The following is a 27,286-nucleotide window of genomic DNA, read 5'->3' as shown; positions in this document are numbered from 1 at the left end:
GACCGGACGCAAACATCCGACTACAACTGTTGAGTACTTCACTGTGGTATAAAAAGCTGTCTTCCTATTATTTAAAAACTAACAGGCTTGAACACTTACTACTATTATTACTGCCAATACAGTTAGTCTCACTTTGTTAATCTTAGTCATGCAGACCTGAAAGAAGACATGAAATAGCAGTTTGAATGCTTTATTTACTGTATGTATGCATACTGCAGTTAAGTAGCAAGAACTAAAGGCAAACTAGAAAGGACTACAAAATACAACACATGGACCAATACATTTACAAAACATTCAAAATGTTACAAAATGGGCTGTATTGGTCCTTCTATTGTTGTTCTTCAATTTGGATCTTTATACAAATTTGTCAAGATACAAGGTTTCCATCACTGCATAATTTTACACGTGCCAGGGAGAGACTTCCAGAGCCAGTTTCAAATGGACAAACCATCAGCAAACGTTCTCCACCAACACACCAGGAGTAGACCCCCACCCCACCTGGGAGAACTAGATCTTTCTGTCCCACTTGGAGATAAAAGGAATCAAATGAAAGTAGGCAGCTTTTCTCGTCACTCTACCGTTCAGCCGCTGAAGAAAAACAACAAAAAAGCCAGAAAAAAAAAAAAAAAAAAAAAAAAAAAAAAAAAGGATGTGTGGGAGGGAAGCAAACCAAGGACTTTGGTAGTGAGTGAAAATATGTTTACATGTCTTTACATGTCAAGGTACATTTTATTTGACATGTGCGCATTGCTTTCCACTTGTCTACTCCCATATTCTCCCCTTTTTTCCCCCCAATATTTACATCAAAGCATCAAAAAAAGTATATTAAACAGCATGTCCCGATCCATTCTCGCCATCTCAACTCCAAAGGGATACGACAAAAAAGGGGGAGGGGGAAAAAAAAAACCTAACTAGATCCATGAGCAGTAGTCCTTTCATCCACATTCCAGATGACTGTGGTTGCCAGTTTATCCAGTGCCAACAGTAAAGAGGGAGGTGTGTATGTGTGGGGTGGTGAGGGGGGTGGATCAAGGCCACAGCATCTCTCCCGAGGGCTACGAGCTGGCTGGTACACAGGCTAGCTGGCACCGGTGCCCTCCATCACCTGCTGGGCCTGCTTCTGTCCCATGCAGCACTGGGCGACAGACTGAAACAGCCTGAGGAGAGACGGGAGGAAAAGACATCAGCGTCGATTTAAGGCGCCACAACTACAGCTGCTCCCAGACATCGCATATCAAACAGGCAACATACTTTTCAATCTCAGGGGCACAGTGCACAAAGTCGTGGCTCCAGAACTTGAAGGCAGGATTCTTGATCAGCTCGATGAAGGTGATGAGGAGACCCCACGGGTGAGGCCTGTTCACTATCAGCCTCTCCAACAGAACCCTAAAGAACGAGGAGGAAATGTTAACAAAGTATTCGTAGATGATGTCATCGACATCGTCTGGACCTCGGATCAGTCTCACCTGGTGATCTGCTCCTGGATGGCCTCAGTGTTGGCCTCGGCAAACAGATAGAGCATCGTGCAGCTGAAGTAGTGAGTGTGACTGTTGGGGTAACGCAGCTGATTGGCGATCGCATTCAAGAACAGGTAACGCCCTGGAAAGACACGAAATCAGAAGCCTGATGAGAGCTTTCATTCGTTTAAGGTCAGATGGTCAACATCTAAAAATCCAGCTCCGTCTGCACTACCAACATCCAATAAAGACATTCGTTATTTGGGTGAAAAGAGCTTTAAACAGCTGGTTTCTAAGAAGTAGTGTCTAAATATCTATGAAAAGGCCTTATTTTAATGCTGCTAGCCTACCCTCAGTGTCCAGGTCCACAGCCAGATTCTGGAAGATGTCCATGTGAGCAGAGTGGGTGATGGTGCTCATGGAGGGGGTGCTGCCCTTATTGTGAATGTGAGCAATTGCCTGTGTCCCCACATACAACACTAGAGCATTGATCAGCTGGATGTTGTAGCGGTTTCCTGGTTCATTAGACACCTGGGAGACAAAAGATGGCCAATCTCGTCACACTTTCGTGCTCCTCTTACTCCTGATTTAAAGTAAAGGGACACCAAGCCTACCTGCAGGTTACTACGGAGCTCAGACAGGAACGTCACGGGTGAGCGCGTCTTCAGATACGAGTCCAGATCCTTTTTGAACTGTGAAGGCATCACGCCTGTGAAGTTTGTGAGGATCCGTGGAGCGATGTTGATCTCGCTCAGCATGTCCACCTGCAGCAGGAATCGATAAAGGACAGGCCTATTACATCTTTCAGTCTCGAAACCAACTTGGCTCATATCCACGAGTCACACCAAAGCGCTAATCGAACCTTCAGATTGGGTGTGAAAGGGTCAGGAAGCCTCATATTGCGTGGAAAGGCACTGAGGATGAGGTTGCGGAGCTGGATGCAGTTGGGTGGGATGACATCACAGAAGCCATAATGGTAATCGCACAGAAACTCTGGGAAGTCGTGAAGCAGAACCAGGAGCACTCGCAGCGTGCCCTGAATGGATCATCAGAACAGCAGACTTTTTGTACACATCACTCAAAATACTCTTTGCTTAAAGAGCAACATTAACACTTAAGAGCCAGGATATTGATTTAAATGACCCTGAAAGATCACCTTGTAGAGGATTTGCATAGGTTTGTTGAGCTCTACGTTCCTCAGGAAAGGGGCCAGGTATTTGAAAAGATCAATCAACAGTTGTGCGTACATGGGCCAACCCTAGAGGACGGCATCGGTTTAGAACGAATATTCAAAAACCAATCAAACAAAAACAGCCATGTAATGTCAATTATGTAGGACTTCTTCTTAAATACCTTCTGCTGTGGGGTGTGTGCAAGCATCCTGGCAATGAAGATGCGATGAGAAATCAGTTCCAGCCAGGCGTACACAAAACCAGGTGCTTTGGTGGGTCTCAGGATGTGGAAGGTATTGCTGCGCATAAAAGCAAACGTTGGACGACCACATGGACCAAAGAAAACATCACAAGAACTCGCCAAACTACAGTTTCTCGGCAGGACGAGACCCTTCACAAAAAGCGACTCCTTACCAGAAGGCAGTGAGTGTCTGGAAGTTGATGGTTTCCAGGACATGTTCAGGGGCGTTGAGCTCCAACAGCAGCATGATGAAAATGCGGTGATACGGCAGCTGCTGGAATTCAGTCTGACGAACATCGTGGTCCTGGATCAACACGCCAACTACAATACCGAGCACCTGTGGAGATATTAAGGTTAAACCATAATGAAAATGCGTGAAACTGGGCTATAAATGATATATCAGAATAATATTCAGTGTTACGTGGGTTCACCTTGTTGAGGAGGTTGATTTTTGTCACTGTGTTGGTGGCCTCTCCAGAGTGTTTCACCAGCAGGGCTATGAGCCTCACAAATGCATCCAGGTTGTGGTAACATTTAGCTCTGATGATGGCTGCACTGGCTGCTGGGTTGTGCTGCTGTTCAGCTTGTGCCCGATAGCTAATCTCCACACACATTTCTGTGCACAGCCGGAAGAAGCGAGTGATCAGGTCATCCGTCTTCAGAATTCCCTGCTGGTGCATCTAGGAAAAAGAAAACGGGGATGCAAACATGAGTAACAGCACTACTTTTTAATCTTTCCCATTAATAAATGCTGATAAACACCTGGCCAACAAAGGCAGAGAAAGCTTTGGTGCTATCCCTGCCAGCAGCAGCTGAGTGATACAGGTTGACCCATTCCCTCAGGAGGTACTCTGCCTTCTCCCTCAAGCCTGGAGGATCATCATATTCTGACGCCTGTGAAATCCCAGAGTGCATCATGAAGTTGGGTCCACCGTGGGCCCGGTCAATCATGGCTTCATAGTTGGAGCGAACCACATCCATCAGCTGGGGAAGCCTGGAAACGATGAGGTAGAGGGCATAGGAATCAGGTCTCAGCACACTACACCTCCAGAACTACTCATGCCATCAGAGCAAAGGTCAAGCTAGGGTCTGCCACCTCAGACGAGCAGACCACAAACGCATGTTCAGATCACTGAACATCAAACACATGTAAGCGCAGTAAACAAATGCCATCACAGAGCAAAGTGAAACATTACCGTCTACCAAGATTTTGCACTAGCGTCATAAAACTGGCCAACGGAGCTGTAAAGCAGCTCTGAAGGTTAATCTTCAGCCTCAGATCGTAGCTATAATCATTCCACTTCTAATGAATTAAAACTGCTGTGGTTCATTACCCCTCAGGTGCATTAGCTCTGGAGTGTGCACAGGTCCTCATTAAAGTCTCAATTGTGTGGAAGAGGTCAGCTTCTGTGACGTGGCTCACACTGCGTTCATCCACCAGCAGCAGCTTCACCAACTGCATGGCAAATGCAACCGCCATGTAGTGCAGTCCATTTTCCATTGACTGGAGGGAGGAGGGGTGGGGAAAGCATTTGTTTTTTACATTTAAAAACACATTTACAGAGCAACCAACGAAAAAGCATCTTTATTCCTCCAGAATTTTTATTTCACCAACTTACAAAACAGATGTGACGACCAGTTAATGGCAGTGAACAGACATAGACGGCTACCCACAGAGGTAGAAATGTGTACCTGTGCTAGGTGCAGGTCATACTGCTGCATATTTACAAGATGGTTCCTGATCAAAAGCTCCACCGCCTCGACGTTGTACTTGTATTCGTCACGGCATTCAATCAGACACCTGCGAACATGAAGCGAGTCAGACACACTAAATGTAACAGATTCATGGAAAATGTTACAATAACTTTTAGGATGGAGCAGGATATCCCATTCTGTACAAAAACTGTTCTAACATAGACGCACCTGGTGATCTGCTTATTGCACCACTGTGGGCCATAGGCACGTCCATCCTGGAGGGCTTTAAGCACCAACAGGTGGCACTCCCTATAGCGAAGCAGCAAGTCGGCATCGGCGCCGCTCGTAGCATCCAGAAGACCTTCAACAGCCTGGAAGATGGAAGGAGCATTAAGACTTGACCTGTCTAACAGCGATTATTGAAGACAAAACAACATCAGTTCTATAAACTGGTTCCAAGTATGCACAAAAGGAGCAGACAGCTACTGTGTGGAAGACGTCTAAGAGCCAAATCTAAACCAGCAACATTTAGTTATCCCACCTTCTGCAGCAAGCCAAGCGCTGCAATGCCATCCCTGGAGTTTCTAGCCAGAGCCACAGCTTCCAGCAAGCTCCGCAGGGCCTGGGTAAGAGGGTTCATGGCAAGCGCTGGAGGGATGGCATGAAGATGCTGCTCCAGGTCTGCTATGCACTTATCATAGATCTGAGCAACATCATCCGTCGCCCATGCCTGTTGCTGAGATATCGACATGGGGAAAAAATTAAAAAATTTAAAAAAATTTAAAAAAAAAAAAAAAACAGTTTCTGGGTTAAATACGGCAACACAAGAAGTATTTAGTTAAATGTTGCTTTCTGAGCGACTCATCCAGTGAATATTAATAAATGACGACAGAATAATAAATAATAATCTCTCCATGCTACTGTAACCTGCAGGACATGAACTTCCAAACTTATCAGTTCTGTTCTTTGGGATGAGCGCGTGGGTCCCTGAAAATAAACGTACCTTCATGGGCTGAGCCAAGAAGCCAGTCGGTTGGGAAAGGTCATTACTTGGTAAGAAACCTGGAACATTTCTAGCAAACTCCTCATACACAGCCAGCTGCTTAGGGTCCACTCCTCCCACCTGCAGCACAGGCACACCGTTACTCAGAGACTGTATCCACAGATTATGAGTTCTTCTTGTTGCATCTCTTCAAATTAATACAAATTCAGGGCAGGTTTCCATTGTTAATCATGTATTTTAAGATAAAACTAGCATGTTACAATGACCTCACCTTTAGCCTGATCTGCTCTGGCATACGTTCAGCCTGGTAAGTCAGAACAACGGGATCACAATAGCGACGTCCCTCCTGGCGTGCATGCTTCCTCAGCTCAAACTCCTGGAAGAGTAAAAAGGAAACAATGTCAAGAAATTTGACTTTAACATTTCTAGACAGTTACAAAGCTACATGTATTCACCATTCCAACTTGGACCATAGGCCAATGATCAGTTCCATGAAAATCCAAGTAGATTTGTATTTGTGCCTTTTGACTGAGTCCCCTTTTAAAAGTCTTACCGTGGCTAGTCTCTTGTCCATTTCAGGGCCAGCCTTCTCCACTGCTGTTTTCTGAATGAAACAGCAAGCCAGTTCACAGTTGTCTTGAGCAATTCTGGCTGCAGCCTCTTCCATCATGTCCCTCTGTTGGGGTGTTGGTGCCTAAAAGGAAAACAAGTTTGTTATTTGATGCATGTCCTTTGTCTTAAGTAAACTAGCAATTTACAGTGGGTTGCAAGAGTATTCGGCCCCCTTGAACTTTCCCACATTTTGTCACATTACAGCCACGAACATGAATCAGTTTTATTGGAATTCCAGGTGAAAGACCAATACAAAGTGGTGTACACGTGAGAAGTGGAACGAAAATCATACATGATTCCAAACATTTTTACAAATAAATAACTGCAAAGTGGGGTGTGCGTAATTATTCAGCCCCTCTGGTCTGAGTGCAGTCAGTTGCCCATAGACATTGCCTGATGAGTGCTAATGACTAAATAGAGTGCACCTGTGTGTAATCTAATGTCAGTACAAATACAGCTGCCCTGTGACGGCCTCAGAGGTTGTCTAAGAGAATATTGGGAGCAACAACACCATGAAGTCCAAAGAACACATCAGACAGGTCAGGGATAAAGTTATTGAGAAATTTAAAGCAGGCTTAGGCTACAAAAGATTTCCCAAGCCTTGAACATCCCACGGAGCACTGTTCAAGCCATCATTCAGAAATGGAAGGAGTATGGCACAACTGTAAACCTACCAAGACAAGGCCGTCCACCTAAACTCACAGGCCGAACAAGGAGAGCGCTGATCAGAAATGCAGCCAAGAGGCCCATGGTGACTCTGGACGAGCTGCAGAGATCTACAGCTCAGGTGGGGGAATCTGTCCATAGGACAACTATTAGTCGTGCACTGCACAAAGTTGGCCTTTATGGAAGAGTGGCAAGAAGAAAGCCATTGTTAACAGAAAACCATAAGAAGTCCCGTTTGCAGTTTGCCACAAGCCATGTGGGGACACAGCAAACATGTGGAAGAAGGTGCTCTGGTCAGATGAGACCAAAATGCAAAACGCTATGTGTGGCGGAAAACTAACACTGCACATCACTCTGAACACACCATCCCCACTGTCAAATATGGTGGTGGCAGCATCATGCTCTGGGGTGCTTCTCTTCAGCAGGGACAGGAAGCTGGTCAGAGTTGATGGGAAGATGGATGGAGCCAAATACAGGGCAATCTTGGAAGAAAACCTCTTGGAGTCTGCAAAAGACTTGAGACTGGGGCGGAGGTTCACCTTCCAGCAGGACAACAACCCTAAACATAAAGCCAGGGCAACAATGGGACGGTTTAAAACAAAACATATCCATGTGTTAGAATGGCCCAGTCAAAGTCCAGATCTAAATCCAATCCAGAATCTGTGGCAAGATCTGAAAACTGCTGTTCACAAACGCTGTCCATCTAATCTGAGCTGGAGCTGTTTTGCAAAGAAGAATGGGCAAGGATTTCAGTCTGTAGATGTGCAAAGCTGGTAGAGACATACCCTAAAAAGACTGGCAGCTGTAATTGCAGTAAAAGGTGGTTCTACAAAGTATTGACTCAGGGGCTGAATAATTACGCACACCCACTTTGCAGTTATTTATTTGTAAAAATGTTTGGAATCATGTATGATTTTCGTTCTACTTCTCACGTGTGCACCACTTTGTATTGGTCTTTCACCTGGAATTCCAATAAAATTGATTCATGTTTGTGGCTGTAATGTGACAAAATGTGGAAAAGTTCAAGGGGGCCGAATACTTTTGCAAGCCACTGTAAATACACACCCTCGTGGAGGCCTTACCCTCAGAGCTGCAGCAAAGCTATTCTTTAGGTTGGTGGCAATGCTCATGAGCAGAGGCTCACGGCAGGTGATCATGGCCATGCCAGCAGTCAGGTTTCTCATCATATGGTGCGCAGCCACACGCATGCGGGACTCTTCAGAATCCAGAGCAAAGTCCTTCCTGATGATCTGCTCACAGGTTGTCATTGCGATTTTGATAGAGCGATCGACCACAGGGTGCACCAGCTCCTGGACGGCACGCTCCACTGATTGACGCACACATTGCTTTAGCTGAGGATGAGCCTGCAGCAGAGGGATCTAAGAAAACAAAGAGCGGCCCAAGAATGAGAGAAACGACTAAGAAGAGATCCAAACACATGTAATCATTATTACTCATATTAATTAGTTACTCTCGGTTCCATGAGGTCCCTGACGGCATCTAGTGTGCGTAGCTTCACGTGTGCATAGAATCATGTGACAGTCTACAACTCTGCCCAGACACGAAAATCACGACGTGGTTTTTATACTTACGTTGACATTTATATTGATGTGGGGAGCCAGGCCTGCCAGTGCATACACATTGATGTCATGGTAACTAAACTGCGGGGTGGGGGGCCCGGTCGTTGCACAAGTGGTGGTGGTTGCAGCTGGGGTGGAGGGAGGAGCTGCAAATGGAACAAAGTCTCCTGTTGGTCACAAAATGCTAATTTGATTAAAAAAACCACAAGAAAAAGGCAGATTATACAAAACAAACAGCAAGGACACAAAAACCAACGAGCTTCTTAAAGTGTTCTCAAAGGACAAGTGATAGCCCCAACATGACAAGATTATGAGTAATAATAAGATTCTGATATGTTCAATTATTCAAAAAAAACAAACAACAACAACAACAAAAAAAAACCAAGACTATTCAAGTTTTAGACGTAACAGAAGTAATGCATTTTGTTCCTACATGACAAAAAAAACCAAACATTTGAGATGTTTAAACTACAAAGACAATTTTAAAAAAGAGGAATAAATGATCACCTGCAGTAGAGACTGGCAGCATCTCCTCTGGAGGTTTTGCCTCCTTCTTTGGTGCCGATAGCTGCTCCTCGAGGTTCTTTAGCTTCTCCTTGTCCTTCAGCAGGTTTCCTGGCTTCAGCTCGTTGATGTCCAAAGATAAGTTCTTACACAGAACTTCAATCTCAAACTTCAAATTCAACTGTAGTAAACAAAACCATACAGGCAATGAACATCTGATACCTTTTTATTTACCAAAGGAAACATCATTCACTTGAACTGTAATTTTGTTCATGACGTTAAGTGATAATGAGTTCACTGCAGTTTTCAGTGATAAGACATCCTGCTATGCATCATTGTGCATTTAATCTTAATTGTTAAATATCACTCAGCTCAGTGCGATTAATCAAAAACAGGAATTAAGAGAGGCAGCTCCACTGTTGTTACTGTAAATGTAACACAGCCTGACTGGAGTTTAACACTACGGTACAAATCCAGATGCGTTTTCTAAATAGCAACACACAAGGCTAATTTATTACCTTGAGGTCATGTTCCTGATGCAGCTCAGCGAGAACATTCATGATGGCCATTGTCCAAGGATTCTGGGGTCTGAAAACCTGTGGAATCAAAAATATAATCACGCTGAGTGGTTTGGACATTTTCCCCCCACTGTATATATAGAAAAGTTAGTATATGGGCCAGTCTGCTTAGTGTCTACTGAGAAGTACACCTATATTTCTCACCATGCTTCGCACGCTGGATTCCAAAACTTTGGCCACAAAGGGAACCACATAGAGCAGCTCCTGCTGGCCTTTCACATAAGCTTCCAGTAGCAAAGACTTTACTTCTAGATCCTAGAAGAAGGGAAAAATAAACATTAGGCCACTCTGAAGCACAAAAACCAGCAGATAATTTTACAGAGCAAGTAATAAAATGCTCTTACTGTGTAAAGGATAGGCTTGTTTTTGGCCAGTGTAATCATGCCTAACCAGTGGCCAAGGTTCTTCAGCAGGGAGCGATCAGAGAAGTTGGCAGCTGCCTTGTCTGAGGTCAGAAGCACCTGAAAGATGCAGGAAAAAAAAAAAAGATAGTATTTTACAAAGGATGACAGTTTAGCCAGAGCAAAACCAGTTCACCCAACATAATAATGTGACGTGTGAGAAATGTATGAAAGTAACTACAGGCGCTTCAAACTAGGCAAGTTTTTGGCAATAAGACACCAGAGCTGATCCAACTTTTGGCAGGTGTCAAACATTGCACTGAACTAAATATTCAGTCTTTAAGTCTACCTTGATGTTCCTGTAGGTTTCATTAAGAACCATCTTCACAAACTCGGGGTTTTTGAGTGTGTCCAAAAAGTTTGAGTAGAGGCTGTGAAAGTTGGGCTCGATGCTGACTCGCTTCATCACCAGGTACTGAGACACCCAGGGCATAAACTCCTCTTTCACCGTCTCTTTCAACTCCTCGACCTGACAAAACAAACGTTCTGCTTTTAAAAAACAGCATCTTTGATTATTAAGGTTGTTCTAATGCAGTAATATTTTGTTTCTTTGCCTTCACCTTCTGAGTCATGTTGGACTGAGAAAGGTTGTTGAAAATAAAAGCAATCTTCTCCTGGACATTCTCCGGAGGTTCTACAATCCTTTCCGTTTGGTCAGTAGCCACCAGCAGGGTGTCAATGTTGGTAGTGTTTATGGAGGGCTGTAGGTAGGAACGGAGACATTTATAAACATTCTCATTTGTCCATATGTAAACGAACGTTCAGCATTACAAGGCTGCCGCATGGTGTCCGGTCAAAACTGAACTCACAGGCACATCCTTCTTGAAGTTGCTGGGTGTCGGTCTTGCGATCGTGGACGTCTTGGAGGCCGTGGTTGTCGTGGTGGTGGTTGTGACGAGGGTGCTGGGCTGGCCTGGCTGTGGGGCTTTAAGGCCGGCAGGTTGCTGTGACTGTGCCTGGGCTTGTACCAGAGCCAGGCTCCCAGGTGTGGTGATGGACCCCTGCATCTTCACTGGAGGGTCCCGTGACTGTTGTCCATACTCAATATACTGCACACACAGGATATTTGAAGATGCAGAGCGACAGATTTAATTTAGCTGAATCAAAGGCGCGCTTCTCTCTTCAGCCAGAGACAGGACTAAGTAAGACTTTATGAATGCTCATAACAGATAAAGGATTATCACAAATAAATTAAGGAAACCTGATTACCTCTTGTAAATGGTGGGGGAATTGCAAGAAATGACCAATTGAAGCCAGGTGCTGACAGTACTGAGGGTAGTCCTTTAGTCTAGAAAAAAGAAAAGATGTCAGCTGTAACGTAACGGCTTATACTTACACTTGTTTTGCAAAAGAAAAAGCTTGTACCTGTTTTTGAACCGATCTAGGGCAGCAATTCCAAAGTAATACATTTTGGATCCGTACGGTTTTCTTAAGGCTTCAAGAACATATCGGAGGGCCAAACCGAGGGCCATGTACGTGACAAGACCCTTCTCGATTATTCCACCAAAAAGACAGGCAGTGATATGCAGCTCCTTGTCCGGGTACTGGGGGAAGAATCTGTATTCCTCAAACAGGTTTCGAAGCATGCAGTTGAACACCTCTCGCTCCCGCTTGATGGTTGAATCCTTAAACCTCTGCAGCATTTCCAAGACCTGCATGAGTGCAATGACATCACATAAGAATTGTTTGACAAGTGTGGAAAGGATTCTATTTGAAGAGAAATGATATTTGCAGAAAAATGTCATGCAACTACTCACTTCATCCACAGACATGGTTGGGTGAGGTGGATGGTTGTAAATGCGCTGGAAGTAACTGTTTGCTTCGTCATCTATTTCCTTACTAAAGTGCTGGTTTGCTTCGGGCCACACCTGAGAAAGGTCGGCTGCGAACAGAAAACCATAAGTGATCATTTTAAGTCAAATAATGAATAAGAATGCACTAATTTTCACTACAATAAACACAAAAGTTTTTTAGTTTATCTACAACACCCAAGTCACATTGTTTGTGTCGCTTAAAATTTCTTCACACAAAAAAAAAAAAATTAAAATAAAAATTCCCATAGGGGCCCTTTCTGAAATGTTACAGAGCAGAGCAAACACAACAGCTGAAACTGAATGACCTGATTCAGCCCAAAGCACAGGCGAGAGCTGGAGGTCAATAACAGCTGAGACAACTTCTTTCACTGTTCACCCTAAAACACCAACATCAAGCATTCGTGTTCATCTTTACAGACTGGGTGAAAGAAAACTATTGTCTCTTCATCTTAGAGGCCTCTAAGAATTCAGTACTGTAGACAATCACGTCATGTTGAAGAAGCTGAAAAGTATTAAAGTGGGGCCGTCAGCAAAAGCAGACAAGGAATGGAAGACTGATCTGTATTTCCTCTCACACTGAAGTTTACAATCATTTTATTTGAAACAAATCACAAATTAACTTGTTTCAGGAATAAAATCTCACGTTAAGGAAACTGTTTTGGTGGGGCAGACAAAGTGCCCTGAAAGCCAATTTCTTTAGTAAGTGATTATTGTCAAAACCAGAGGAAATACAGTGCTGAGCAGCGCAGGGCGGGGCTCTCAGTCACACCACTACCACCACCACTTACAGGCCTTCATCTTACTCTGCTGAAAGGTTGGTGGGTTCAGGCCCGGTGTGCTCATCTTCCTGGGACCAAAAGGATCAGTGCTTCCTGCTGGCATCCCTAGACCAGGACCGATGCCCGTGCCAAGTGCACCTGGAAGTAACAATAATGTCACTTTACTTTTTGAACTACTATGCTTCGCACTTGTTAGCATGTTTGGATTGAAAAACAAAAACCTGAGGTCATACCAGGGAGCTGTGAAGGGAGGCCGGAAATGCTCCCAAAAGGTGTGCTGGGATTAGGATTGGGAAGTGGTGGAAAGGCTTTTGCTGGAGACTGGGGATTATTGAAAGGTGTATTCACTGGGGTTGGGAAACTTATGCTTGGATTGTGGGAAGTAGCTGTGGGCCCCAAATTCAAACCGCCAATGCCACTCAGAGGGTCCATCTAAACAAAAGGGACATAAAGTTAAGCAGGCAGGAATGGAACACAGAGCTATTACAGAAACCCAAAACATTTATTGTACACTTTATAGAAGTGTTAAGATCAAAATTAGCATCCACAAAACCAATCATTAAAAAAAAAAAAAAAAGATATTTCAAAAGACATGATATGCAAGATACCTGTACAGGTGAGATGGCATCTAGGGTGCTGGTGCTCGGGGCACGTCCCTTTGGCATTACACCTGGTGGTGGCTGTCGGGCTTTATTCATTACATTGCTGCAATTAGCCACCATCGTCAGGATAGTCTCCGACAACTCCTGGGATACACTGCTAAGGATTTTAAAAACAAACAAACAAACAAACAACCAACCAACCAACCAACCAACCCCCCCCCACACACACACACACACACACACACACACACACACGTAAGAAAGATGTTACACTGCATCAAACCAATGCTGGGCTCCACTCAAAGCTTCCAAAAGTCCAAGAGCCATTATACAAAAGCCCCTTTTCCATTAGTACCTACTCGGATCAACTTGCCACGGTTTTCCATTAAGTCACAGTACCTGGTACTAAAATAGTACCCACTCGGCCGAGGTTCAAGTGATCCGAGCAGGTACTGAAATGTGATGTCATCAGACTGCATGCTACTTATTGAGAGATTAGTCGTGAAAGCGGCACGTTCACAAAAATCACAACCGCCATTTTCGTAACCTGGCATCGAGGGAAATGGCTACAATTAAGAAGAAAAAGCCGCGGCCCGAGTACGATCACCTCTACGTGCACCTTTGTTGTAGTGTTTGTGTCGCATACCAATTATGTCACAGGATGCTTGCTCGTGTTTCTATGACGATGACCACGCACAAAAGGTAGCGCTCGATTGCAATGGAAAAACCAGTCGATCCGAATAGGGGCTAAACACCAGGCTTTAAAGTTCCTCACCCAGCACATGACTGCAAGCAGGCTAGCATGGTGGCTAAAGTCTCTGGAGGTAACTGGGCACTTTTGGGCTGGTCCTTGTCAGGAGCCAAACCCCCCATAATGGATGGACAGCGCCTCTTCAAGAACGTCACACAAGCTTGGATGAAAGGTTCCTGTCACAAGAAGAAATATAATTAATACAAAACCAGAATTTTCATGAAATACGTGTAATGTTACACTAGCATAAACAGGACACCCATCTGAAAAGACATCAATTAGCAATCATTAGTTTAAAGACCTACCCCGTGCTCTCTAATTTTGTCAGTAAGCCATTTATCAAGTTTGAGGTATTCACGACGCGAGGCAAGTGCAGCGAGATCAATAACAAAGGCAAACGGAGTACCATTCAGCAGCATTGATAGAGACTGGAGAGAGGAAAAAAACATTCATGATCACATTGGGTTCATTTAATAATTTGTCTCCATTTATTACATGAAACATTTAATAATCCACCTTTACAACTATAGACACTGACTCTTTTTAAATCCAATAATCAGATTATATACAGAGGTCTGTTATTGCAGCAAATACAGTGTTTTTAAATATTAAATCAAAAAAGTTTCCAAGGAGAGAACTAACATGCTATACAGCGTGTACCTTTACCCTCCATCTTAAATTCAGATAAACTGTTACCAAGAGTACAAAAACTTTAATGGTCAAGGAGAACGCAGTATTCTAACAAACCTTTAAGTCTTGGGCCACATCCAGGATGCGAGATAACTTTGCTTGGTCATACTGCTCCCCTCTCATGTACCATTCAGCCATCGAATGCATAATTAGCTGACGTATGGAAGGAGACTGTCCCTGCAAAAGAGGATGACACACAAAGAGTTTTGTATGCAAGCAGGATTTTTTTTTTTTAACCGACAGACCAAACTAGTAGAAAACAGGAGAAACACTTAACTGAAGACAACTTGCCAAACAACATGTTACTCAGCAACACTGAGATCTAATAACAAACACTAACCTGTCCATGCCAGGCGTAGTGCAGGATAATGGCAGAGTTGGGGTGATTTCCCAAAAAGATGGGCATCAGGGTGGAGATGAGCTCGTGGCGCAGTGTGTGCCATGAGGTGGTAATCTGCAGTAATGCCAGCACCAACATATCTGGGCAGTGTTTGATCGGGAAGCTGAACAGCTGCTTCACCTGCTCATACTGGCCCACCTCAGACAGTCGAAGCAGACTCTCCACCAGATCAAGACTTTTCCTGTGAAGAATTACAAAAAGATGTTCGCTTTGTCAGAGATTTAAAGTGTCATGGCAAACTTGATTTGAAGTGATGGAATCGTTTTTTTTAAGTGAACACTTCAGTACACGCAGAGCTCCAACTTTGCCTCCAGTTTAAGAGACCATCAAGGACACATCAATTACATTTTTATTGCTTTAAAGCAAAATCTGAAGCCACAGTAAAAAAATCAGCAACTGGCACACTGTTCTGCAGAGGCAAGGTGATATTAATTTCCATACCATGTGGCAATCTCTCTATTGTCATCCTCTGGTGGGGCCTTGAGGATGTCAATGGCCACAGTGTGACAAGGGTAGTCGGCAAAGCAAAACACTTCCGGGTTCATCAGGGAGTGTTGAATGAATGACAACTGGAAAAATACAAAAAGGATGAATTAAACTGCACAAATCAATTCCAACAAGATTCCTCTCATAGCTTTCTCCAAACACAACTGTGAATTTTAACCCTCTTGATGCACATCAGTTACCTGTCCCTCAGCATGTTTCCAAGGCCGATAGATGAGATCCACAGGGAAACTTTCAATGCCCAGCCCTCTCAGGATCCCAAACACCACTATCTGCAGGCCTTTGCTATCTCGGATTATAAAGCCCGGGTGGTCCAGTTCATATGTCACCTCTTTGAAGTTGAGATTGGGATTCTAGGGTATAGGTAAAAAAAATAATAAGCAGTGAAAATTCAGTCGTTAAAAAGGATTTATTTTTATTTTATTTCTGGTTTTCAGATGAACTGACAGTTCACTTACCACTTCTTTGACAATGTCGATGAGTACCTCAACGTTCCACGTATGTGACTGCGAACCATCGTTCTTATCTTTCCCATCGCTCCAGATACCACTTCCTGGAGCGGAGATAGACTGCAGAAAGAGGAAAGCCATCAATCAGTCATCAAAATCTGTGTTTGAGCCACCGTCTCCACCTTTGTCCAGTACCATGGGATAGAGTCCACTCACATTTGAAAAGAAGTAAAGAAAATAAGGAGCAAAGCAGGTAAGCCTGGGTTTTGATAATGTTTCTTTTTACCTTTTAACATTAAGCCCACGGTGTGAAGGCTTAACTAAGAGGGACAGAAAGAGCCGAGTGTTGAAGGTAAAGTGCTACATGCTTACAGAACAAAGCATCAGACAGAAGGGCTGCTCGGCCTTGGGTGTATGATAACAGGGTACTGTATTCGACTTCACTGTGTCATTAAAGGCCGACTTCAGCATGAAAATAAAACGTGCACACGGAGAAGCTGCCTGACATTGAGAAGTCCACAGCTATGCTAGCCAAATCTTTAACTGGCTGACAATAAAACAGTGTGAACTGCTAGACTGTCTCCTGAACTCAGCAAAAACAACACAACAGTTTGAATCTTCATGTTTGCACTCACAGTAGTTCATGGCAAGTCTGTGTGAAGAGAAACTATCTCTGAACTATAAAGCAAACCAAACAGCGTTCTTACAGTTTCCTGTCACCTCCTGGCCCTTCCGTCAAATAAAGTGTCTCACCTGTAGTGGGATGCCGTCAGTTAGACCAGAGTGGGTACGAGCCATCATGCCCAGGACTCTGGCTACCTGGCTGGCTGTCACCTCTCTCACCCCATATTGGACGATTATGTTTCTGCACTCGTCCAGACTGAAGAGAGGAAAGAAAAGGTCAATGTTGCCTATAATCCGTCATTACTGAGCACTCGCATGTAATTTTAGACCAGAATTTATATTAGGACAGGAATAAGAAATAACTCACTTTGTGGTTTGTGATAAAGCATGTTCAAACAATAAAAAGACTGCCAGATTTCTTTGATATTTATTTAACACAATTTACCAAACACCCAAGAGCTTCTTGGTGCCAACACATGGTCGTTCAAATGATTACTTAGAATTTAGTGACAAGACAAATAATTGTAGTCATAGGAGCATTTAAAAAGTGTTTATTTCTTTTAAATCACTTTGTTCACACAGTTTCGAACAAGCCACACTCACCTAGCACAGAAACCATAGCCAACTTCTTGAATGAATTCTGCAAGAGAACTCTCCATCCTGGTCTTAGCTAACTCCCCCGAGTCAGGCAGGATCCTGTCCATGAGAATGTCCCGTTTTTCAGGGTACAGCAGTGGTGCGAGCACCACAGGACAGCGCTCCTGGGGGAAATCTGACGTCAACACACAGAAAGCGTGGCAGAATCAGTGGCAGAAAACAAAACTGGACGTTTCACCATATCGAGTCAGTCTGTGTGCATATTTAAGATTTACAATCACCCCCCAACTGATCCTCCATACCTCGGCAAAGTGTTTTTAGGAAGGCGTCAATCTGCTCTTGCCCTACCCCACTGGCTCCCTTCTGTCCAAACAGTAGATGGGAGAGCAGTAGGTGCAGCACCTCTATGGCAATGTCTTGGAAGCCACCTTCTTGGTTTCCTCCAAGATCTGCGTCAACGTATGACCGCAGGAGGTCTGGAAGTTTCTGCTTGATGAACTGAGCAGCTGACAGACACAAACAGTTTGTTATCATGCGCTTTCCTGTGGACAATGTTTAAAAAAAACCATTAGGTGCAGCTAATGTGAAACACTGAAGTGATTAAATGTTCTGAAGAATGATGGGGACAGTACGCCATGCCTTCCAGAAATGACTACAATCAAAGCACACAATGCTCCTTAACGCGTCTCTGCAAGAAGCGCGTTTGTCTGCAAAAGAGATGAACTGAAACAAACTCGAGCATTCATTTCAGGATTTCTCTGCATTGCTAAGCGCGTGTCACAGGCCAGCAGTGGAGTGGGGAGAAACGGCACTGTGCTTGGATGCAATACAGAACAACTGTGACTAGTGTGAGCACAAATCACCTTTATCAAAAGTTTTCAAGAAAAGAATTACTTTAGTTTCAAGTGAAATGCAATGCTGGACAGTGCCTTAGCTTACAGCTAAAACTACACATTTTCCATACTAAGCACAAGAAAAATCATCACCAATTACAGACTTCATTAAGTTTAACTATTCAGAATTTTAAAGTCAAGCTTTGTTTGTTTCAAATGCAGAGTGCAGCACCATAAAGTCAAACTACTTCTGACACATTGTGACATCAGTGTTTTCTGAAGTCTGACAATTCCTGCTGCCGAGGTTATATCCATGACAACGCGCTACCATGTAAAGCAAAAATTAAGATCTAGTATTATGGCTATGGCATAAGTTTAATGTAATGTCGCCTATAACTTAAAATCACCATGTCATCCATTAATACTCGTATAGGTATTTGTAGCTAAAATTCAGAAAGCTACACAAACTGTAGCATAAAGCAGCGGTGACCAACCTTCTTTTGTGCCACAGACCAGTTTATGTTCGACAATATTTTCACGGACTGGCAAGATTTATTCATGACACACGGGAAAAGACCCAGGGAAACTGAGTTAATGACAAAAACCCTGAAAACCATGAATTTCACAGCCGAAGCGCAACTCTCGCAGCCCGAGACTAACGGCCAAATGACTAACAGACTGGTACTGGTCCGCGAACCGGGGGTTGGGGGCCGCTGGCATAAAGAATGCAAACTGCATACTAGTGGCAGACTACCAGGCTCATTTCAGCCAAGATCTTAAGACAATTCAGGAAGAACAAGCATGAAATGTATTAGTTCATCTTTAGAAATAAAGATTTGTTGGAAATATTACAGTTTGTTCACTTTACTGACAAATACTGCTACAAAAACATAGTTTATTCATTGGGTTTAAATAAATGAAGGTGTGCTGGAAAAACTTACCAAAGCCACGAAGGTCTGTGTTGCTGGAGTTGAGCAGAGCAAGGCCAAATATAACCTGAGGGGTAAAAAACAAAACACTTAAAAGGACAGCCTAATGTTTCCTTGATTTCACACAGAGAATCTTTAGATCAAAAGTTAACTTTATGTTCATACAAGTGCCAAAGCTACTATATTGCATTTACATTGTTTCCACTTGATCCTTTACCACCCAGTGTCATACAGGCCACTTGACCTTTATGTCATTTTTCACTGAAAAGTTACAAAATAAATTCTCATGTTTCAGGAACTATTTGAATTTTCTGTTTACTGTAGCTCCCACCATTCTGGGCTAAAGTAAATCAATGCAAAGCTGACTTCTGTCTGTTCAGACAGCAGCATATGTGAAAGCTTTGAAGCTCGTCTTCTCTTCTTTCCAAAACAGTTTGAATTTTGTCTCAGGGAAAAACTGTCACAGAGTTAGTCATTTAAAGTTTAAAATCCATCCATCCATCCATCCTCATCCGCTTTATCTGAAGTCGGGTCGCGGGGGCAGCAGCCTAAGCAGAGAAGCCCAGACCTCCCTCTCCCCAGCCACCTCCTCCAGCTCATCCGGGGGAACACCAAGGCGTTCCCAGGCCAGCCGAGAGATATAATCTCCCCAGCGCGTCCTGGGTCTGCCCCGGGCCTCCTCGGTGGGACATGCCCGAACACCTCACCCAGGAGGCGCCCAGGGGGCATCCTTGTCAGATGCCCGAACCACCTCAACTGGCTCCTTTCGATGTGGAGGAGCAGCGGCTCTACTCTGAGCCCCTCCCGGATGGCCGAACTTCTCACCCTATCTCTAAGGGAGAGGCCAGCCACCCTTCGGAGGAAGCTCATTTCTGCCGCTTGTATCCGCGATCTCGTTCTTTCGGTCACTACCCACAGCTCGTGGCCATAGGTGAGGGTCGGGACGTAGATCGACCGGTAAATTGAGAGCTTCGCTTTTACACTCAGCTCCCTCTTCACCACGACGGACCGGTGCAGCGTCCGCATCACTGCAGCCGCAGCACCAATCCGTCTGTCGATCTCCGGCTCCCTTCTCCCATCACTCGCGAACAAGACCCCGAGATACTTGAACTCCTCCACTTGGGGCAGGAACTCATCCCGACCGGAGTGGGCACTCCACCCTTTTCCGGCTGAGAACCATGGCCTCAGATTTGGAGGTGCTGATCCTCATTCCCGCTGCTTCACACTCGGCTGCGAACCGTTCCAGTCGAGCTGGAGGCCCCACCGATGAAGCCAACAGAACCACATCATCCGCAAAAAGCAGAGATGAGATTCTGAGGCCACCGAAGTGAAAGCCCTCCGCCACTTGGCTGCGCCTGGAAATCCTGTCCATAAAAATTATGAACAGAATCGGTGATAAAGGGCAGCCCTTTATCACCGAATTAACAGAAATAAGCTATTCTTATTTCTGTTAATGATAAGAGACAATAATGATTTGGGGCATCAAGGCCGCCGTTTAAAATAAATAAAGAAATAAAGTTAATACAGCGGGCTTACCTCTTGGACTTTGCTGAGCTTAAGAACTTTGCTCAGTTGAGTGAATAAGTGAGCAGACGGCTTCAAACTCTGAAAGACAATTTAAGTCAACAATTTAAAACCGCTTGTTATCTCGTGTTTCACCTGAAGGTTGAAATACAATTCAGTGTTATTATTCGTAAACACCTTTAACATGTTGGTACAAACGTGGGTGTCTGAGTTTGTCTCTGAGCTACTTAACCCTTTAAGACCTACCATAGAACCAAGTCCGCCAGAGCTTATCTTTATATTTTTACATGCTGTAGTGCCATTTTTGGAAGCATTTCAAGTTGCTATACATCAATACAACCGTTATAGCCCAAATTTTAATAATAAGTATGCATTAAGTCCATAGGAACTACATAAATTGCAAAAAAGTGCAGAGAAGTACAAAATAAATTTAAAAATTGTCTTTTTTTTTTTTTTTACATATATTTCTAGTTTGAGAAATTTAAGAGGTTTATCTCTCAAAACTGTAAATACAAGAAAGTTGCACAAAATAGTTTCTAACCACAGGAAATGTATTTTGAGTGACTTCATAGTTTTATTTTTGAGATAAACCATTTTTTTATGGACTGCAGAAAAAATGAAAAATATTATAATGCAAATTTACACAAAAAAACAAAACCAAACAAACAAACAAACAAACAAAAAAAAAAAACAACACCACCCACCCACACACGTGCATCAAAAACTATTTCCAGCAGTGAAATTTGAGTTCCAAGCATCACAGAAACGATACAGAAAAGCATAAAGTCAAACATGACTTTTAAAAAACACCAATATAGGCTTATAAGGCCCTGAAGGTTTAAAAAAAATAATAATAATAATAATAATTCATTTTCCGCGAAAATGATGTCATTTCCAGTTTCGGGCAAGTATTGGCATATATGTGATAGTTCATGCCGATGTCTATTCCAACGTAGGAAGTGTTATGAACAGCTGATCGGATCGGCACAGTGTGTTTCTGGAATATTATGTTTTTGTTGCTGCAAGTGCTTTTTATGCAATTTTTGCAAAGCTATATGTGGAAGGAAACCTTGACCTAGGACAAACTGATGGCATAAGAGTTAAGTACAACTCCTCCGGTTTGATATGCAAAAAAAATTATTGTGCTAGCTTATGTGGTTGCAGCTCTACAGGGATTTAAAAATAGTTACGCAAAACGGAGCGTGCCCGCTCCGACCGGTCTTAAGGGGTTAAAGCCCAACATGTAAAACACTGGTTTAAGAGATCAAGAGCTTATCTTACTGGTACGCTGACACTTCAGCATCTTTCCTTACCTTCTGGTAGTGCAGGGGATTGTCGATGGCGTAGCACAGAGTAGAGATAAAGTTTGGTTTCGATATCAGCGACACACACTCCTGGATCAGAAACTGTGTCTTTGACAGGTTGGAGAAAAAAAAAAAGTATAGGGTGAAGAACAAAATCAGAAAATAAGTCATAAAAACAATAACCAGATTAAGCCATTTTAATTAATGTAACTTTCCTAACAGAGTTACCAGTGACTTATGAAGTATAGGTTTCCCCACTTACAGGGGAAAAAAAACACAGCGGCACAGAGGCCGTGGTGAGCCGTCAACACACCAAACTGCATCTCAGAGAAAGTGTATTCTGTTTTTTAATAATCTCAAAGACACGAACAACGTGCACTTCAGGGGTTTAAGCTATTTTTCTGATTATAATAGCAGTGTCCTAAGGAAGGATTCATCTTTCTTCTGCAAGTTATATTTGCCCAACTCCACCATTACCAAATATGAAATGTATAAGATTGTCATTAACTATAAAGTGTGAAGAAGTTAATGACAGATACTGACAGTGTCTGTCAGCCTACAACATCAGAGGTCAGTTAATAAGTTACTGTGAAAGTGAAAAGAAGGTACTCGTACTCTTGGACAGCCACCCCAGTGGGCTCGCACTTTGCTGCTGGAAGGTGATTTTATTACAATAGTTGCTCCAACAGTTTAAAGGAAATTTCAAGGGAAGATGTATTTTCATGTTTTCATTGCCAAGAGCTTTCAGAAAATGACTGATTTAATAACAAACGCTAACGATAAATTCACAGAAGAAGAAAAATAAATATGATATTAAACAGGAATTGACTACATCAGCCTTCTATGTATTACTGGGGCTCCAAGAAGCAACAGCAGTCTGACTCTCAAAAAGAGATGTGAAACTAAACCAGAGGTTAAAACGGCTCTTACCAAGCGAAACCATTTTAGTTTCCATATCGCAACCCTAATGTTTGGTTTACACCATTTTTATTCTTTCCAAACAGAGTCTGGTTGAAATTGAAGCAGGATAAATTTAACATTTTCTTTTTCTATATTTCTGCCTAATTGCAAATTACTGTGTTAAATAGAACCAATAATAACTTAAAGGAACGTTTCAGACAACTTTAAAAGACTGTTCTCCCTCCAAACAACTGCAGAAAATAATCAGAGTTTCTGTTCATCCACTGCTAAAAGCTTACGTGTCTGTTTGATGTTAGTCATCAATTTTTCAGCTTGTAAGTTGATGGCAGTGCGAGGGTCAGCGTCTGTAACTACTGTATTTCTGACACCTCAAATGCCTATATCCTTATACATTACATTAACTGGGGTTCACAATGGAGAAATTGCAGCGTGCGGTTGTATATTTACAGCTATTATCACTACAGCAAAAACAAAAAACCCCAAATGTTGCAAAGGCAGTCTGAGGAGCAAGCACAGACAATTTGTATCAGCCCCATCTCCATCCTTATGGTCCAATCTACTTTAAGGTCTAATCTCTCGACTCTCACAGATTTCACTGATGCCACATGTGTTCACAGCTGTATAGAATAGAATGCCTTTTATTGTCACTATACTCATGTACAATGAGATACAGAGCATCTCCTACTCAGTGCAAACATGTGGGAAAAGAAAGGGGGGTGAGGTGCACAGCTCTGCAGCACTATATACACGTGAACAGTAGTCAGAAAAAAATACAAATCTGCAATAAAATAAATAGCGTTCTAAATTTACGTGCAATAAGCCACACTGTAAATAAAGTAATGCACAGTAGTGATGGTAGTCTGTTTAAAGTCGTTGGATTGGGGGGTGAACTGTGTTGTCAGTGCATGTGCGAGTTCAGGGTGGTTATGGCTTTTCTGTAAGGCTTGAGTGAGTCGTTGCATGCTCAAAATACTATAAAAGGAACGGGACATGAGCTTGGAAACAACATCCCCACTGAAATTTAAAAGAAAAAAGGTGCTGTTACTTTGTTATTGGTCCTCGTTTCTGTCATTCTAGCAGTAATAAATGTCAAAGAAAAATGCCAAATTCAAAGAAAGCAATGAACATATCCTGTGTAAACATTTAAATTTAAAAAACAGCACGCTGCCATTTGGCAGCCAAGTTTTTATCTACATGCTCCATGTAGATTGAGTGCATGGCACTCTCCAGTCTTTATGAATCCAACGACTGGTCAGGATGAGGCCTTAAAAAAAAAAACCCTTACAGAAACTGGGCTATTCTTCCTACACAAAGTGTGTGTATGCTGTGAACAAACAGCCACCTTGGATGATGTCAGTGAAAACATATCAAAGTGTAACAACAAACAAATGGAAAAAAAAAAAGTAATTAAAATGCTACACCGCACCTCATTAGATCCCCCATCAAAATCTTTGCCAAGTACGAAGAAGTTGAGATAAGCAATTGTTGAGCAAATTGAAGAACAAACACGCACACTGGGCCACCATGTTAAAGCCAAGTGTGTTTTCCACCTACTGGCTGTGCACACATCCCTTCTAGTAAGAGGAAAACCTGTAAAATCCCACTAAGAGTTTTGTTTTGCTCCTTGGCAATATTTAGCTGCAGCCTTATATGACAACACCACATATGAAAAATCCAGAATTCAAACAATTCAAATTTAAAGTTACCTGGTGAAAGTCCTTGCCACTGCTTTTACCATCGCCACTGAAATCCACATGGGAGAAGAGACAGCGTAGTAGATGCCTGTCTGCCTCAGGACCGTGACGATTTACAATCTGGGAGAGCACATGAAACACACCATAATGTGAGAACATGTCACACAGACCACCACAGCCACACTAAGCCATATAAAGTTCAAGTTTTCATAACAATGAGGCCACAAGTGAAACGTCAAAACATTAAAACAGCAAGATCGTGTCCTCTTTGCTCCTCCTTTCACCGAGGAAAAAGAGCACTGCCCAGTTGATCCAATCGTATCTTGAAAATGAGCCAACTTAAACTTGAAAACACACCAAAAGCTCTCTAGAACTGAAGAGGAATGCAATTTTTGGTTTGATTAAGGTTTTAAACATCTACAACTTTAAGTGAATAGAATATCTTGTGATGTTTAAGTATTCCAAGATATCTGTTTGCAAATTTAAAATTAAATCAATAACGGTAAAGACTTTTCGCTACCACTCACATGCTGTATTTCTTGCTGGCTGGCTCGGTAGTTTTTCTTTGTTAAATTGTCCACCAGATAGCTGATTTGAGACAAAGCCAGCGAGAGCGAGTCAAGATTCATTGCTGGTTGGGGCGGAAGCAGGCGGCCGAGCACGGCGCAAAATCACCATTATTCCCCTTTAGTCACTTCAGTGATAAGTTACTTCTGCTCCCCCCCCCCAAAAGGTGTGAATAATGTTGACTTCCAAGTTAATGGTGGATGGGTGGCTCCCAGTGCTAAGTAGGTAGAGTCTTTCAGTTTAAAATCAAGTTCAGCATCTGAAATAAGAAAAACAAACACAAAAATCACTTTGAAATATAAGAGAGAAATTTACTTTTGAGCTGCACACTAATGTCCACTATCAATACAAACTATGGCAGCCTGTGAGGCCTACTTAAATGACAGACCCAACAATGCAGTTAATAGCTGCATGGCTACTTATCTGCTAATAAATTCAGAAACAACAGTGAACGAAGTTACTGCCACACAGTTTGGTACAACATATGCACTAAGATTTTATAGGGTTACTTAAACTACACTAGGCCTTAAAAGCACCGTAATGTTTGGAACATAGAGTCACTGCGGTTTTGTCACTTAACAAAATCCTCCCCCCCCCAAAAAAAGTACGTGGCGTTAAGAGCAACCCACCCTGAGTTTACAATGAGAAAAAGACAAGTGTGGAAATCACACACTGAAACAAAGAGCAGGCTAACGTAACTTACCAAATCTTGGAGAGTACCTATGCGCAAGCATGAGACATTTTTATGAGCGTTAACTGATTAATTATTTACCCAAACGTCTTAATATGCGAATAAAGACAACGTTTAAAAAAAATGTCAAGATTCAGGGACTTGGTTCATGGAGCAAGTAGTGAAACATGCCAAATACTCTAGCTAACTATCACCATGACGCTGATAAACACTTGCTACGGAGCAGTTAGCCCTGATGTTCACCGAATATTAGCTTAGTATTAACATAAAACATAAGATGTATTATTGTTTACTCAGCCAAGTCCAAACGCGAATTTAAATCGGATCGATACAATTCGTCTCTGGTTAAATACCAACTTTAACCGATTACCAGCCCCGGGTGCGAGAGTACAGGCTAATGCTATCTCATTAGCAATGTGAAGCTAACAGCAACGTGAGTCCGTTTCATGTTGGTTATTGTTATACATCAGAATCGAGTAAAATGGCATTCTTTTTACACATTCAGACACAAGTTGTTTATGTAAGCACCTACTAAGGTTTGGAACGCCACATTTGGCAGGAAGCCTGAAGGCCTCGAGTATTGCGGACGGGTTTTGCGCGATCATGTCAGCTAACGTTAGCACTAACCTTGTTAACGTTAGCCTCGCTCTCTCTTCGGGCTCCGACTAGTTTATGGAATCGGTAACACTTTACTTAAAACTGCTATCTTCGGACATAACGTAAATCTCACGTGTTACCTGAACAAATACACGTATACAGCGGTACCTTCGCTACACGAAACATTTTGCTAAATTACGGAATTTTTACTTTTTTTGCGTTCACCAATATGACAGCTGTTTCTCAGCAAGTAGACCTCCCCCGCTTCGGGAGCTAACGGCTATTCTCCGTATCAATATCGCTGCTTTTGTGCCAATTTCTCAACCCAAACCAATCCGCGATCATTTGTTAAATACATCACAAGCCTCACCGTGCTCTCAACAAAGTAATTCAGATCCACATCTCTTTTTGTTTCTCGGAACAAACTTGACGAAATGGAAGGGTTGCCGTGCCTCCAATTCAGTTTGATTTTCAAAATAAAATGGCGACTGTCACCGCCGCGGCGCGCTCACGGTTCGTGAGAGACGAGTGCGTGAACTTATTCGCGCGACACACACCGAGTGCCCGCCGGCACACACCTGAAACCGCCATATATTCAGTCAGCTATTGTATTTTATTCATTTAAAACGATAAAAGCGAAGAAATTATATAAGACAAACAATGAAACTGGCGACATTAAAAGATATCTAAATAAATAGGTTTGCTGTACAGATTTTTTCCCCTTATCTAGGAGGGAATACATTTTAAAGCAGGGGTCAACCTTTTGGAAAGTGAGAGCTACTTCTTGGGTACCGATTAATGTGAAGGGGTACCAGTTTTACATACACTTCTCAAATAACAAATTTCCTCAATTTAACTTTAATTATGTGTTATCATTAATAATTAATAATATTCATCTATGTAAAGACACTAATTATTTTAATTATTTTTCACCATAATTATAAAGAATGCAAGTAGGAATCAAGGTAGGAAACAGATAAATATCAATATGCAACGCTTTATTTCTATATATCTCTGCAAGTATTTACATTTGAAGTGATCACTTCTATGACATTTTCACTTACCACTAACAAATTTTAGGAAATTATGCACCGTTACATACATTAT

General features: G+C 42.7%; 1 protein-coding gene across 6 annotated transcripts; it reads right to left on the bottom strand.

Annotated features, from left to right (window-relative positions):
* Window positions 1-174: 174 nt before the first annotated feature.
* cnot1 (CCR4-NOT transcription complex, subunit 1) lies at window positions 175-26,704 on the bottom strand. Of its 6 annotated transcripts, none has more exons than XM_039615493.1 (49): window positions 26,550-26,704; window positions 24,852-25,150; window positions 24,337-24,444; window positions 21,719-21,817; window positions 20,418-20,486; window positions 18,894-18,948; window positions 17,422-17,625; window positions 17,126-17,294; window positions 16,652-16,778; window positions 15,908-16,018; window positions 15,632-15,802; window positions 15,387-15,514; window positions 14,886-15,126; window positions 14,603-14,722; window positions 14,161-14,283; window positions 13,880-14,031; window positions 13,111-13,261; window positions 12,736-12,934; window positions 12,527-12,640; window positions 11,667-11,791; window positions 11,275-11,561; window positions 11,119-11,197; window positions 10,719-10,967; window positions 10,470-10,610; window positions 10,199-10,378; window positions 9,853-9,969; window positions 9,653-9,763; window positions 9,449-9,526; window positions 8,934-9,111; window positions 8,439-8,593; window positions 7,929-8,225; window positions 6,122-6,262; window positions 5,840-5,944; window positions 5,569-5,688; window positions 5,107-5,301; window positions 4,794-4,936; window positions 4,563-4,671; window positions 4,205-4,374; window positions 3,633-3,864; window positions 3,302-3,550; window positions 3,044-3,207; window positions 2,811-2,928; window positions 2,614-2,715; window positions 2,320-2,493; window positions 2,072-2,221; window positions 1,808-1,988; window positions 1,467-1,599; window positions 1,252-1,386; window positions 175-1,157 (listed from the first exon to the last, which is right to left on the bottom strand). In XM_039615493.1, the coding sequence occupies exons 2-49, from the start codon at window positions 24,951-24,953 to the stop codon at window positions 1,079-1,081; spliced, it is 7,140 nt and encodes a 2,379-aa protein (XP_039471427.1). In that variant the 5' UTR covers window positions 24,954-25,150; window positions 26,550-26,704; the 3' UTR covers window positions 175-1,078. The 6 variants fall into 6 exon arrangements, with proteins under 6 accessions (XP_039471427.1, XP_039471431.1, XP_039471430.1 ...); XM_039615497.1 differs by having other exon boundaries at window positions 8,439-8,572; XM_039615496.1 differs by having other exon boundaries at window positions 10,719-10,958.
* Between the last annotated feature and the right edge of the window lie 582 nt (window positions 26,705-27,286).

The sequence above is a fragment of the Oreochromis aureus genome, linkage group 7, assembly GCF_013358895.1.
Source record: "Oreochromis aureus strain Israel breed Guangdong linkage group 7, ZZ_aureus, whole genome shotgun sequence".
NCBI classification, from domain to species: Eukaryota; Metazoa; Chordata; class Actinopteri; order Cichliformes; family Cichlidae; genus Oreochromis; species Oreochromis aureus.
The sequence above is the reverse complement of the archived record's forward strand: the minus strand, read 5'-3'. Positions and strand labels throughout refer to the sequence as shown.

Coding starts and splice junctions, on each gene's coding strand:
- cnot1 (XM_039615493.1), bottom strand. CDS start 24,953: ATGAATCTTGACTCGCTCTCGCTGGCTTTGTCTCAAATCAGCTATCTG. Junction 17,626..18,893: donor CACAGACCTTCGTGGCTTTG/GTAAGTTTTTCC, acceptor TGTGTCTGTCAG/CTGCTCAGTTCATCAAGCAG. Junction 1,600..1,807: donor TGTGGACCTGGACACTGAGG/GTAGGCTAGCAG, acceptor GTGTCTTTCCAG/GGCGTTACCTGTTCTTGAAT.